Source organism: Rhinolophus sinicus, linkage group LG12 (assembly GCF_036562045.2).
Source record: "Rhinolophus sinicus isolate RSC01 linkage group LG12, ASM3656204v1, whole genome shotgun sequence".
Taxonomy (NCBI): domain Eukaryota; kingdom Metazoa; phylum Chordata; class Mammalia; order Chiroptera; family Rhinolophidae; genus Rhinolophus; species Rhinolophus sinicus.
Window position 1 is genome coordinate 12,128,326 of NC_133761.1, and position 14,500 is coordinate 12,142,825.

General features: G+C 45.6%; 2 protein-coding genes across 2 annotated transcripts in view; one reads left to right on the forward strand and one right to left on the reverse strand.

The window, feature by feature from the left end:
• The window catches only part of ANXA13 (annexin A13), a 43,111-nt gene that overhangs the window by 20,322 nt on the left and 8,289 nt on the right, over positions 1–14,500 (forward strand). The window contains exons 4-9 of the mRNA XM_019719513.2: positions 4,859–4,953; positions 7,391–7,561; positions 9,886–9,919; positions 10,025–10,104; positions 10,976–11,044; positions 11,460–11,561. Coding sequence (XP_019575072.2) covers positions 4,859–4,953; positions 7,391–7,561; positions 9,886–9,919; positions 10,025–10,104; positions 10,976–11,044; positions 11,460–11,561 — 551 coding nt within the window. The remainder of the gene's footprint in view (positions 1–4,858; positions 4,954–7,390; positions 7,562–9,885; positions 9,920–10,024; positions 10,105–10,975; positions 11,045–11,459; positions 11,562–14,500) is intronic.
• NTAQ1 (N-terminal glutamine amidase 1) overlaps positions 1–14,500 on the reverse strand; it is a 213,786-nt gene that overhangs the window by 1,868 nt on the left and 197,418 nt on the right. The window contains exon 7 of the transcript XR_012490734.1: positions 208–317. The gene's annotated coding sequence lies outside the window, so the exon portion shown is untranslated. The remainder of the gene's footprint in view (positions 1–207; positions 318–14,500) is intronic.

The window sequence follows — 14,500 nt, forward strand, 5'->3', positions numbered from 1 at the left end:
TTCACAGAGGAGAATGCTGAGGCTCAGAGGTTAAATATTTGCTCAAGGCCAAAGAGGTATGAAATGAAGGTGGGCGATCAGCAACGAGCGCCATCTTCGAAAGCTGTGATTTGGTTGAAGGGCTAGAATTCCAACCACTCCTAATAAATGCAAGCCAAAGCAAAACTTTAACACTGGCAAAATTAGTCAGCGAGACTATGCACCCACCTCAGTGATACACCATCTCTTCCAGGGCTGGAAAGGATGTCTAGGGCCATGCTGTCCAATAGCCACAAAGGTGAGCCATCTGGGTCACTTTAAATTTTTGAGAAACCGAACTTAAAAAAAAAAAAAAAAAGCAGGTGAAATTAATTTTAATAGTATGCTTTAGTTAATTTAATACTGTGTCAAAAATATCATTTCAACAGACAATCCATACAAGTTAATCCATACAAGAATTAACGAGGTATTTGAATCCCTTTTTTCCCCCACATTAAGTCTTCAAAATATATGTACTCTGCACTTATAGAACATTTCAACTTGGACCAGCCACACGTCAAGTCCTCAGCAGCTGCGTGTATCCACTGCATTGGGCAGAGTGGGCCTGGAGGTCTCATACATCCAAAAGATTATGTATACTTTCCACCCACTCACCTACCTACACAATTCACAATAATATGAATGCTATGCTATAAAACAGTATCTGATTTTTCCAAATAGTAACATGAAACTTACAGATTTCCTTACTGTTTCTTTGGTGTCCCTGCTTTCCTGGGTCCTATGTAAGTACCTGCCTGGTCTGGGTCTTGGTTAACCCACGGCAGCCCTCTATCCTCCCCCCAAAGCTGACTCTCTTTGTCAGGCCTTCCTTCTCAGGGCCCCTCTGAAGAGAATGCAAGGACCCCAACATCCATTATCCTCTCTGATACGTAAAAGGATGTTTGTCATCCTCCCTCACAGAAGAAACACAGGAACAGACTCTTAGAGAGAAAAGCTGCCTTGGAGGTTAGCTAGTCCGCAGCATCTCAAACCTTACTGTGCATTTGAGTCATCAGGGTGTCTGGTCAGTAGGCAGGTTCTGTGTGTGTGGTTCTGAGTGGTTTCTGAGATAAGTTCCCAGGGGATGCTGATGCTGCAGGTCCTTGGGGAGCAAGGTCTGATGCCTCTGACATCCACAGAGACTAAGCCATGCTGCTCAAGCCACACAGGAGCAGAGCCAGGCCTGGAACTCAGACCTCATGACCCTGAGCCCAGGGCTCTTTCCACTCCCCATGTACAAAAATGAACTTCAGGCCTGGGTTTGACCAGCTGCTCTGCCGCTTACTGCTGCCATGACCTCAGTATTCTCATCTGCAAAATGGGGCTAATAATGTCTCCTCACAGGGAGGTGCTGAGGATAAAGCCGGCAGCACAGGGCCCAGCATCCCCCTGGCCCTCACTATATGCTAACCTCCTCTTGAACAATGTGCTCTGATCCAAACTCCCCACAAGGCTCATTAGATCCGTATGAGCAGTGAGTGGGCCCACCCTGAGCAGTCTTTGTTCTCCATAGCTGAGGGTATACCAGGTTGAATGGTGCCCCCCCAAATATGTACCCCTGGAACCTGTGATGTCACCTTATTTGGGAAAAGGGTCCTTGCAGATGTAATTAAGGATCTTGAGATGAGATCATCCTAGATTACCTGGGTGATCCCTAAATCCATTGACAAGTTGCCTTAGAAGAGAAGACACACAGGAAGCAGGTCATTAGAAGACAGGCAGATATGGGAGTGTTGCAGACAAACCAAGGAATGCTAAGGATTGCAGGCAGCCTCCAAAAGACGGAAGAAGCAATGAACAGATTCCACCCCCAGCCTCTGGGGGGAGTGTGGCTCTGCTGACACCATGATTTCAGACTTCTAGCCTCCAGAATTATGAGGGAATAAATGGCTGTTGTTTTAAGCCACCCAGTTCGTGGTAATTACAGCAGCCTCAGGAAACTAACACAGTGGGCAAGTGGAAAATAATGACCCTCCCACACAGGCAAAAGTCTCCCTCATTCGTTACTTCATCTCTGCACCTCCATTTCCAAAGGAGAAACTAGGGGACTGGGAAGTTCAATGGTGCGAGCAGAAGAGACGAGCCCTTGGACACCAGAAATGGGGCTGCAGCCCCCAGGCTCAGTGAAGCAGGCTGTGGCTCGCGTTGGGAGCCTCTGAGGAAAGCTGAGCCCCTTCCCCTAGTTCATGGCGTGGATCCCTCCTGCAGCATGTGGCCCTTGGTGTGAAGTGGAGGGCACCCTCCATCCTGCTGAAACTCAGCTCGGTATCTTCCCAGAAAATTGCTGGGAAAGCAAAAGCCAGGAGGCCTGCAGCCCTCCCAAGGCTCATGGTCACCCCATGCTGACCTCTGCTGTGTGATTACTCGACAGCGTCCCATGCACAGTCAGGGCTGAGCTTCCTTCTGTTCTCATGTTTTAAAAAGCCTTTCCCAGAACCACTGGGGACTGGCCCCAGTGCCTCAAACCATCGTAAATGTTTACAGGAAATTGTTCAGCAGCACAGACTGCTTATATGACACGCATATTGTGAAATGTAACATGAGGTCACTGTTCAGTAAATCGCTGCTTGGTTGGGTGCTGTGAACGGCTCTCAGGAAAAACCTGAGACCTGAGCTCAAAGGGCTTGAGGGAAATGTAATTAGTTCCACGCCGCCCCCTCCCCCACCTCCAGGCTGCTGCTGAGCTATCCCAGGGACTGCTTTGCTCTCTCATCTCTCTTTTTAAAGCATTCCGGGAAGAAAAGTCTAAAAAACACTTTTTTTTTTTAAACTTTAAGTCGGTTTTCCTGAATTATCCAGATGTGACTTGCCTACGGCATCAGAGGGTTTCCTATGGCAGAGGGTTTCCTATTTGTCTCTGGTACATACAGCCCACCTGAGCAGCACATGTAGCTTGCCTCAATGCAAAGACAAGGTTCGGTCATAATGCAGCGCAAACTTCTTCATTCAATCATTCATTCATATATGTATTCATGCATTTAAACATTCATTCATTCAGCAAGTCATCTGATAAATATTGAGAGACTTCTAAGTGAATAAAGCAGTGAGCAAAACCCCTTGCCCCATGGAACTTGCAATGTGGCACGACAGGACGGAGAAGGAGAACAGGCCATGTGAGGGTCACAAAGGCAGATGTGCCACATCCATCCCAGAATAGTCCAGTGAGTGAAGTACTAAAGCAAGAGTGGGAGTGAAAGTGAGGATCAAAGATAACAGTATTCCAGGTAGAGGGAACAGCCCATGCCAAGACCCAGAGGTAAGAAAGAAAGGGTTGCTTGTTCTAGATGCTGCAGGTCATCCATAGAGTTGATGGAAAGAGGGTCTGGGAGAGGGTGATGGGGAGGGACAAGACTTTGAGAGGCAGGTAGGAGCTAATCCAAAAGGCTTTATATGTGCCCCCTAAAGAATTGAGACTTTATTCTGGATTTGAAGGCGCCTATATTGTAGGTTTGAAGCAGAGGAGTGAGCAGGCTGGTCTGTTCATCAGGGTCATTCTGGGGACAGTGAATGCTGATTGGAACAGGTGAGAGGCGGCAGGACCCCCATGTGGGGATCAGTAGTTCTGCTGAGTGATGTGACAGAGGTGAGGACGGAGAGAACTGGGTGATCTGAGCGATACTAAGGAGGTGAATTCGTGAGGTTTTCATGGTGACTAATTGGATGTGGTGTGAGGGAAAAGAGGGAGCCAGGAAGGAGCCCCAAATTCCTGGCTGGGCACAACACAGAATGGGGTCACCTGGGGGGCAGGAAGGCTCCTTGCAGGGATGACAATGGTAAGCGTCCAGGCCTGAGATGTAGCGGAGGCTCCCTGAGACCCCAGGAAGGAGCAACTCACTTGGCAAGGAAGGGGCGAATTCAAGAGATTTGTACGAGGAAAAGAAATCCCTTCTGAGGTGAAATTTCTGGCACTCGTACATTTAAAAAAAAATAATATCACAGAGGAAGTAATTGGATACACATTACGTAGGTGAAGCTGCAGGAGGAAATGAAGAGGAATGAAATAAATAATGGTGTTGGAACTGAACCAGAATGAGGCAGGCAATTAACCCCTACGACTTTTACAAGTGAGCTCATCCTAGAATGTTCTGTTTCTCCAACTGGACTCAAACAACTAGGTCTTCCCAAAACTGTAAATGTGGAACTAACCCTTGAGACTAAGTGAAGAGTCTATCACCATAGTCAATTTAAAACATCTGTGTCACCTCAAAAAGAAACTTCCTACTCCTTGGCCGCCATTTCCCTACCCACCCCATCCCCAGCCACCCATCTACTGTCTGTCTCTATATAGTTCCCTATTCTGGACTTTGATATGAATGCACGCATTTAATATGTGGTGGTCTGTGATTGGCTTCTTTCACTTAACATAACGTTTTCAAGGTTCATTCGTGTCATGACATTCCTTTTTTTCTGGCCAAGTAATGTTCCATTGGATGGATACATCACATTTTGTTTATCCTTTATCCATTGATGGATATTCAGGCTGTTTCCACCTTTTCACTGTTATGAATGATGCCGCAATGAACATTTCTGCACAAGTTTTGTGTGGACATTTGTTCTCATTTCTCTTGAGTATATACCAAGGAGTGAAATTAAGGAACAGGCCATCCTCCTTTGTCTTGCCATCCCAATGCCCAACACTGTGCTTCATGCAACATGAGGCCTCCGTGGATATTTTGTCACGTGACTGAAAAGAATACAGTTCACCCCAAGACATTAAAGTAAAGGGTCCATTTAGCAGCCACTGACCGCCATCTTGACTTCCTCAGACTTGACGAAAATAAACCTCCCTCTTTTTTCTTGGTCACTCACTCTCACTTTGTTTCTTTCTCCTGCACTTTAGGAACCGATGAAGCGACCATCATTGAAATCTTATCAAGCAGGACATCGAATGAGAGGCAACAAATAAAGCAAAAGTACAAGGCAACGTACGGCAAGGTGATTCCAAGGGTCTTGGCAAGCAGTCATATGGCCTTGGCCTGGATGGTCTCTGCTTCCTCTATGTTTCCTCACGCAGTGGAGACAATCGTTACAGCTTTACTGAATTAGCCCAAGAGGGAAAAATGGGACAGCTATTTAAAACTTAAATTGACTTCAGAAAAACTGAAATTGCCTGTGAACTTAATAGCCTGTATAATCAATACTCATTTTTTTTTTTAAATTGACTTCATTTTTCTATTAGTCCCTTTTTTCCACTCATTTGGACTAATTCCGCATAGTAACTTACAGATAGGCCTGTGATTTGAAAATCAGTTTTCACAGGCGGGTCTGTATATACGAATTGTTCATTTATTCAACTGTCTTCAAGAATAACATATTCTTTATAGTGGACACAATTTAATCTATCCTTAATGTCATTAGCAAGATCAGTGTGCAAAATGAGTATTAATTATTGTGCTATATTCTAATCCATATTTATAAAACTTTTACAGTTTCAATCACCCTATGTGTAAATAGATATTGAGATGGATTTTCGTATTTATTGGACATCGTGCAGGCATCCCTCTCTTCAGGCCTCTGTTTCCTCACATATAGAATGAAAATGATAATTTATCTCCGTTCTCAGGTAGGATCAAGTTGGATAATGCCAGCACACACCCGTAAAGGGAAGCTGTGCAAGGCATAAAGGTTTCCATTTTACAAAGAGGAAATGTGGAGCTCATCCCATTTATATGACTTATGCAAAATCACACACGTAGTAAGAAAACGAACCAGGACTCACATCCAAGTCATCTGACTGCAGGGCCAGTGTTCACTCCTAGAGAACCAGTGGCCATGAGAAGAGCTATTTATTTACACGGCACGTGGCCCAAATAGTTCTTCTGTTTCTCTCTTCACAATTAGGTTTGTTAAAGTCATTCATTGATGACATTGATGAAAATAAGTGAATCTTCAGTTCAGTTGCCTTGACTTGAATTGACTTGAATTGAATTGAACTGAACTGAATTGAATGATGAACTTTCACCCACATCAGTATGCCTCCCTGTAGCAGCCTCTCCGGTGCAATGTCTGCTTCCCCCCTAGAGATACAGAAAGTCAGACACAGGCTTCTCCAACTTCAGTGTGAAATAAGAGTAACTGGGTTGGAAGTAAGGGCTTCGGGGCTCTGCTAAACATAAAGTGGGCATGCTCCAGCACTAAACTGCAATGCCAACATCTGCCAATCACTGGCACATTTTCCAGTTCTCAGCTGTTTCCAGGGGGCCGAGACTGCCAGAGAGGCAAGCTCGAATCACAACATCACAAAGCTAGAAGATGTTAGAGACAAACAAATCTAAGTACCCTGGTCAACTGAACTCCAAAGCAATACCCATCCCAAGGTGACTCAGCTAAGTTAGCAGGAAAACCAGAACTGGAGCTGAGCCACCCTGAGCCGGCTTCTGTGTCCAAACAGAATGTAAACACACAAGGATTTGTTTTCATGCTTGTAGCTTGTAAGAGGACGCAGCAGTTTTACATAGAGTCATCCTTCTTTAGCCGCAGGGGACACATTCCAAGACCCCCAGTGGATGCCTGAAACCAGGGATAGTACCAAACCCTATATATGCCATGCTTCTTCCTATACATACATAACTATGATAAAGTTTAATTTATAAATGAGGCCCAGGAAGAGACGAACAACAATAACTAATAATAAAGTAGAACAATTATAATAATATGCTGTAATGAAAGTTATGTGGATGTGGCATTATTAAGTAAAATAAGCGTGACTGGAACACAAGCCCTGTGATACCACGACAGCCCATCTGACAATCCAGACGGCTACTAAGTGTCCCTCTCAGGATTTAACAAGATAACCATAGTGACTACACATCTGGTTTGCCTAAGACTGTCCCTCTTGATTCGTGTTATCCCCTGCAATTATTAATAGTGCCCCCTTCACTCTCAAAATCATTCCCATTTGGGTGACACATGATGTGGTCCCCCTATAGAAAACAAATCTATACTTTAGTCGTTTCTGGCTAAGTGTCTGGGGGTGAGTCCTTCATTTTTTTGAGGTCAGTAAATAAGGATATTACCAATAGTTCTGCCAGGGCCATTTTGAGGATCAGTGAGAAAGCTCTCTGAACCCCCAAACCTATTGCAAATGCTGGTTGTTACTGTGATTCACCTTTGGGGTCTCCAGCCCCAAGCAGGGGAATTTCTCTTTGCCTCTCTGCCAGTCCTGGGGGAGGATGGATGGGTAATCAGAGTGACCACTGTCCTCCAGAGCTGGTCACTTGTGCTTAGAGAGCTTCTGTCTAGATAACACCGGCCCCCCATGTTTCCCCAGCAAGTTTCCCGTCAACCCTGAGGCCATGCAGTGGGGACAGCAGACACCTGTCTCGCCTCTGTTGGGCCATTCCCAGTCAGGGTTCCTGCTGTCTCCCTACAGGACCTGGAGGAAGTGCTCAAGAGTGAGCTGAGTGGAAACTTCGAGAAGACAGCCTTGGCCCTTCTGGACCGCCCCAGTGAATATGACGCCCGGCAGCTGCAGAAAGCAATGAAGGGTCTGGGCACGGACGAGGCAGTTCTCATCGAGGTCCTCTGCACCAGGACCAATCAGGTTAGTCCCAGGCGAGCCCTCGGACTGGCCCGTGAGGGAGCGTCTGTATGTCCCTCAGACATGGTTGCAGTGGCCATAAGGGAAACTACACCCCGCATTCCACCCATGGGGTGAGCAAGTGTCTGGGCAGAAATGTGTCTGCTTGGCCCATGCAGCAGCGATGCCTCTTCCAGTCTCCCAGCCATCCGTCTTGGTGTTTCTGTCCCCTGCTTCCAGAAGAGTTATGCCAATGCCGCTTTTGTGTTTCGAAATGGATGCACAGTTCTATAGGCAGGAGGCAAGATTCTACTTTCCCTCTCCCAACCTGACTTTGCGGGTCTTCTGGAATAAATAGTGCAATACGCAGTCGAAGCATGTTTGTGGAGCTGCCTGGTTGGTGGCTGTCATCTAGCATAGATTACAAAAGGAAGACTCTAAGGAGGCAGGGAGGTGGGTGGTACAGAGGGGAGCCCCGGCTGCCAGCACCTCTCCGGAGGTTTCTGCGTCCTTCTATTTACAGACCTCTCCCCTGTCCCTTGGGCACATGCCACCATTTCAGGAGCTGAAAAGAACATTTGCTATGGCCCCCGTGGAAACCCCTATCTCTTTGGTTCCAGAAGCTACGAAGGCCGAGGAATTCACCAAGAGTAAAGAGGGTCCACAAATAATTATTCGGAGACCCTTCCTCCCTCTTCCACAACCACCCATCACAGTAGAATGGGAAGGCCCAGCAAGAAAAAGGCCAGAAAATCCCAACATTCTTGAGGTCTCCAAGTAGGAAACAGAAGCAGTGGTTGGAATAGACAGCAAAGAAAAACTGACACAGCCCTCTGAAGCCTCCATGCTATTTAAGCCTGGAATGCCATCAAGCCCAAGCTGGCCCCTTCTGCTCAGTCGTATTTCCGAAGCACCTCAAGCTCCAAGCTACAGCTGTAAACCCCTTTTCTGAGCTTCCTTGGACTTCTTTTCTTTCCTCAAGATACTAGACACCCTCCATTTCCAGGAGTTTCCGTTTAGGTCTGTGCTTACAGGACGTAGCATCAGTTCAGTGTGACACATAACTTTCCCTACTCAGCGTTCCCACCTTTTCCAGAAGCACCCCTGTCCCAGAGAGGAGACATCTGATATGGGGGCAACCAGCAGCCTGCCCTGACAAGAGATTAATTTGATCATTGTTTTTCTAATCTTATCTGACCACCTGCTGTTCCCCCCACCCACCCTAGTTTCTTTCCAGTCCGGTTCTCAAGCAACAAGCAAAGCCCTTTATTTTCCATCAAATAGATCTGACAGTAAAAAGAAGAAAAGCAGAGAGAGCGCAGGCCCCAGGTTCAGGCAGACCCTGGTAGTGAGTTGGAAAGAGGAGAAAGGGGAAGGAGCTGCACAGACACGTGGTCAGCCCCCACCCACCTTCCACCTCCCCCCACCCATCAAAACGCATACCCAGGTTCCTGCTGGCTACTGCCCTGAGACACACACACACACACACACACCCCTTTTCCCCATCACTGCACACTGACTCTCATTATAAACAGTTTGCAGACGACGCTGTGGGAAAATACCTGCTTTTACACACTGCTGGTTCAGGTGTAAACTGAGGCAACTCCTGAGTGGGCCACCTGGCACCAGTCATTGAAATATAAAGCAATTCTTCCCAGGACATACCTTAGAGAGAAACTCGCACTCCTGCACACAGCAAATTGTTTACTGTATGAAACCTCGTTGGAAGTAGAAAAGAATTGAAACAACCGAAATATCCATCAATCCGAGGCTGGCTAAACTGTGGCTTATTGTTAAGGTGGAACATTTTGTATCCGTTTAAAAAACACTAGGTGATTGACTAGGTATAAGCATAGCTGAATCTCCAAGACATATGATTGAGTGAAAAAATAAGCCAGAGCACACTATGTACAATGTTCTACTTTTTGAATACGTACACAAAACAATTCTATATATTTCCAATAGCGTATATATGTATACAAAGGCAAAGAAAAATACTTGTGAAGGTAAGCACCGAACTTCTAGCACTGACTACATGGGTAGAGATGGGAGAGGGAAATGAGGTGAGGAGGTAGAGGAAGAAGATATTAGTTCAGCTGTAGTATTTTCACCTTTAACTAAGGAGAACATACGCGTACCTTACTTGTGTGGTTTGAAATGTTTGCACGGAAGGGGCCCCTTCACACATCCAGGGCCTCAGCCCTGATCCACCGGATGGCCCTCTTTGGAGAAGTCATGAAGGCATCCTTTGTCCAGAGACAGGTCTTTGACTCTTCCCTCTGTGTGTCTCTCATAGCTTATTGATTAACCCACCTTGGAGTATTGATTCACTTTATTACCTTTTCTAGGAAATCATCGCCATTAAAGAGGCCTACCAAAGGTGTAAGTGACCTTTTGTTCTGACTTTGGATAAAGAATGTTCCTTTCAAAATACGTCTAGGAAACTAAATCGTCTGCTTTCTCCCCTCCTTTTTCCCTCTTCAAAAGTATTTGACAGGAGCCTTGAATCAGATGTCAAAGACGACACAAGTGGAAACCTAAAAAAAATTCTGGTGTCTCTGCTACAGGTAAGAGTGAAGAGGTCTCACCTGTTTTATAATGACGGATGGTGCTATTTTCTTGCTAGCTGTCCACCAGAGACCACTATCAGCATTGAAAGGCTATCTGTAGTTCCCCGCCATGCACCCTCACAGACAGTTCAAAGCATGGCTTTTGGGGTTCTTTCAGGCCAGCAGGAGCTCATCTCTCTGACTTCTTCTATCTCCGACCTTTTAAGAGCTCACTTGTTTGGGTCAGACCCATCCCTTTTGATGAACTCAGCAGATGAGGGATCCTAGTCACACCTGCAAACATCCCCTTCGCCGTATTAACGCAAAACAACCACAGGAGTGATAGCTCATCACATTCAGTCTTGCCCACCCTCAAGGGAAGGGGATTATACAATGGTGTGGGCCATTGGGGTCATCTTCGAATTCTGCCTGCCTCAGTGGGCTCAGACTTCAAGACTTTCCATCACCAACATTCAGTGTTCTTCAGGATGGGGACCCTGAGAGGTGGAATTTGATATTTTGGAAAGGAGACTAGTACCTTTCTAATTAACTGACTCTCGGAGACATCATGAGGGTGCTTTCGGCCTGCATAGAGGTCAGCGGGGTTTGGGAATGACTGTTTGCCACCAAAACACACACACACACACACACACACACACACACACACACACACACCAACAAACAAAAAAAAGCGTTGTCAGGAAAGGTATTCTGTTCATCAGTTGTCTCCAAAAGATGGCAGCAAAGAGCAGTGTTGCCACTCTGCCAGGCTGACTCTTTGTCAGGCCACCCTGATGAGCTCACCCACCAGTTTTCCAGGATTTTTCCTTTTTCATTTTCTGTGGTCCAGCAGGAAGTCAAGCTAATAACAATGTACCGATTTTTCTAGGCTAATCGGGATGAAGGAGATAATGTGGACAAAGTCCTCGCTGGCCAGGATGCTAAAGATCTGTATGACGTAAGTACGCAGCCATGCCAGTGTCAGTCAGCAAAGTCCCTTTTTAAATGTAGTAGCGTTATTTCCAACAACTGTTTCTCTATTGTAGGCAAACGGGAGTTACTCAGGAAAGAAGCATGATCTTTAAAATATTTTTCATATATACAGTCTTCACAAACCTAAAAGAACTATTCCTGCTCTTATGCTCTGGGGTTAACCACCTCTGATCCATTTTGTCATAAGGGAGGGTATAAATAATATAAATGAATAGGGGAAGTATATGCACAGGTTAGAAGTTGAAAGCGTTTCGTCAATCAATGGGGCTTCTATTCGGTGCATATTTTATCATTTCCTGTGAGTGAGGCCTGGGCCCAGCACTGTATAGTCAGTCTTTTCTCAAAAGGCTTTTTCCAAATGTTTGCACTTGACCCCCGAGGCAGGGGAAGGCCGCTGGGGCACTGACGAACTTGCCTTCAATGAAGTCCTGGCCAAGAGGAGCTTCAAGCAGTTACGAGCCACCTTTCAAGCCTATCAAATTGTGAGTAGTCAAGTGCCAGGGCAAGGAGTTCACATTGAAACTGAGTGGGGGAGGGGAGGTGGTCTTTTACAACAGTGGTCACTTTGCCCACCCCAAGGGATATTTGATGTCTGGAAATGTGGGGGTGTCACCTTGTCTGGGACTGGCAGTGGGTGTTAAACATCTTACAATGCACAGGACAGCCCCACCACCAAGAATCATCTGGCCCCAAATGGAGTGCCAAGGATGGGAAACCCCCGCTTGACAACAGAGTTTTAGGAAAGCAGAGAAGTGTCAAGTTTAGGAGCAAAGCCCTAGAGTCAGAGGATCCCTGTTCAAATCCTGGTTCTATCATTGGCAAGTGACCCGACCTCTCTGTCCTCATCCGTAAGCCAGAGACGGTGACCATCATCACACCCTCTCGGGGTTATTTTAAGAGCTAAACAAGGTAAACGGCAAAGGCTTAGGACAGTACCTGGCCGGTGGTAAGCATACAAATGTGCGCTATTGTTAGTTGTCTTCCAATTTACAGTGGGGCTAACGGTGCTTATCACTCCCGAGATGGGTGTAATATACCTCAGAGAGACACTCCTGAAAAGATGTGTATACATTACTTTCATACAGTTATTTTTTAATCTAACGATCATTTTAAGCCGACACGGAGAATTCGCTATCGCAAGGCATTTAGTGATAAGTCATTCCCTGAAAATCAGTCTTTAATTGCAAGAAGCCTTTTGTGGCGTATCAGATTTTTTTTTTTTTTTAGTGGAGGGAGGGGGGGTCTCCTATTTTATATTTGTAAAGTGCTTTTAACTATTCACAGCACTTCTGTGCCCTGTATCTCATTGCGATTTCACAATAATACTGTAACTATAATGCAGGCTGCACAGCCATTGTTACCCACCCCTATTGGACAAGGAAAGTCTGTTATGAGTGAGGGACCATCTGTAACTTATCAGGACCACACAGCAAGTCAGTAGCAGAAAAGTGGAGGAGAACTCCAAGATTCCCCAGCCTGAGCTCCTGCCTCGGCTGGAGCTGGCTGCTCCTCACTCAAAACAGTGTTTTCTATGTGTTGCCAGCAGATGAAAAGACAATAAAGCTTTGGAATTTTATCATGACTGTATGTAAGCCTTTAGGGCCGTCTGCTTTCAAATCGTGCCCAGAGTCACGATCAAAGGCAGCTGACCCTGCACTCCCCTGGCCTGTGTGCCTGGAGCTGTGTAGACTGAGTTGGAAGATGTCTCCATGACCTAGACTTTCTTCCCACATGACTGGGGCTGAGGATGGAGGTTCTGGGTATGGCTGTCATCGGTGATGACTGTAGAAACACACATACATGTGTGGGCGTGTGCACGTACACGACTGACGACCTAGCAGGATGCTCCCTAGGCCCACATCCTCCTTGAAACGAGTCCCATAGCAGCAGCAGCAGCAGTATTGCCTGAAAACGTGTTAAAAGTGAGAATTCTCAGTCCTCACCCTGGACCTACTGAGTCAGATTCCATGGGGTTGGGGTCCTACCGTCCCCAAGATTTTGAACAAATCTTCCAGATTCCGATGCAAGATAAAAGGTCAGAAGTCTGCTCTAGGTTACTAGCTGTGTGGCCTTGGGCAAGTTAGTCAGGGTCCGGTGACTCAGTTTCCCCAATCATTAAAATAGGGATAACAATGGTATGTACTTCATAGGGTTAGTGAGGATTAAATGAATTAACAGGCCAACGGAGTCAAAAACCAGAGCTAAAGCTGAAATGGACAATAAGATAATCTACTGAGTTGGAGATTCTTTGCATGAAACCAGCTCAAAAAAGCTACCTATTCATCTATTCCAACAATCCTTGCTGGAACGTCATTCACCTTGACCTTTATCATTGAATTTTAGATTTCTCCCTGATCTTAGGACCCTGGTCCCATAAATTTTCTCATGGTCTCTGGCTCAAAGCACTAAAATGCTAGTGTCAGATCACTGGAACATATTATGTGACATAGGTTGTCCTGATCTCGAGTTGAATTGTAATTTTTGGCACAAAAATACAGGGTTTTGCCCTTGATTTGTCCTCTAAGCCTGACTCTTCATTTTATTTTAATTTTTTTCAATTACAGCTGACACTAAATATTATATTAGTTTCATGTATATAACACAGTGGTTAGATCTTTATATAATTTACGAAGTGATCCCCCCCATAAGTCTAGTAGCCACCTGGCACTATACAGTTATTACAATATTATTGACTATCTCCCCTATGCAGTACTTTATATCCCCGTGACTGTTTTGTAACTGCCAATTTGTACTTCTTAAACCCTTTCCCTTTTTCACCCAGCCCCCCAGCCCCCTTCCCATCTGGCAACCATCAGTTTGTTCTCTGTATCTTTGCGTCTGTTTCTGTTTTGCTTGGGTTTTGTTTTTTTTATGTTCCGTATTTTAGATTCCACATGTAAGTGAAATCATATGGTATTTGTCTTTTTCAGTGCTGACTTATTTCACACAATGGAATATTACTCAGCCATAAAAAAAGGTTTACGTAGTTACAGAGCCGAAGTAAGTTCCCAAACAGGGCTCAATATAAATCGTAGGTATACACACCCACAGCCCAGGCTCACAGCGTCCCCACCACGCCCTCACCACTTCTCTCCTCCCCTTTAAGTGTCCCAAACCCATTCCAGAGCCTTTAGCCCTTTCATTGCTGTAGCCAAAGCCAATTGATATGTAGGGTTCTGCTATGGGCATGACGTCAATTTGGGGGAATTGGTTTTAAAAGAAAGAAATGTCTCCCCTATTCTTCTAATAATCTCCCTACCTGGTTAACTAGAAGCTTTGAGGCTTGTCTGGAATTCACTCTGGCAATGTGTTTTTGTACTGAGAACAAAACCTGGTTCTGTCCCAAAAGCCCCTAAGAATGCAGTGTTCCAGTAAGTGAAAAGCATGCCATTTGCAAAGGGGAGTCAGTCAATTGTTTTCC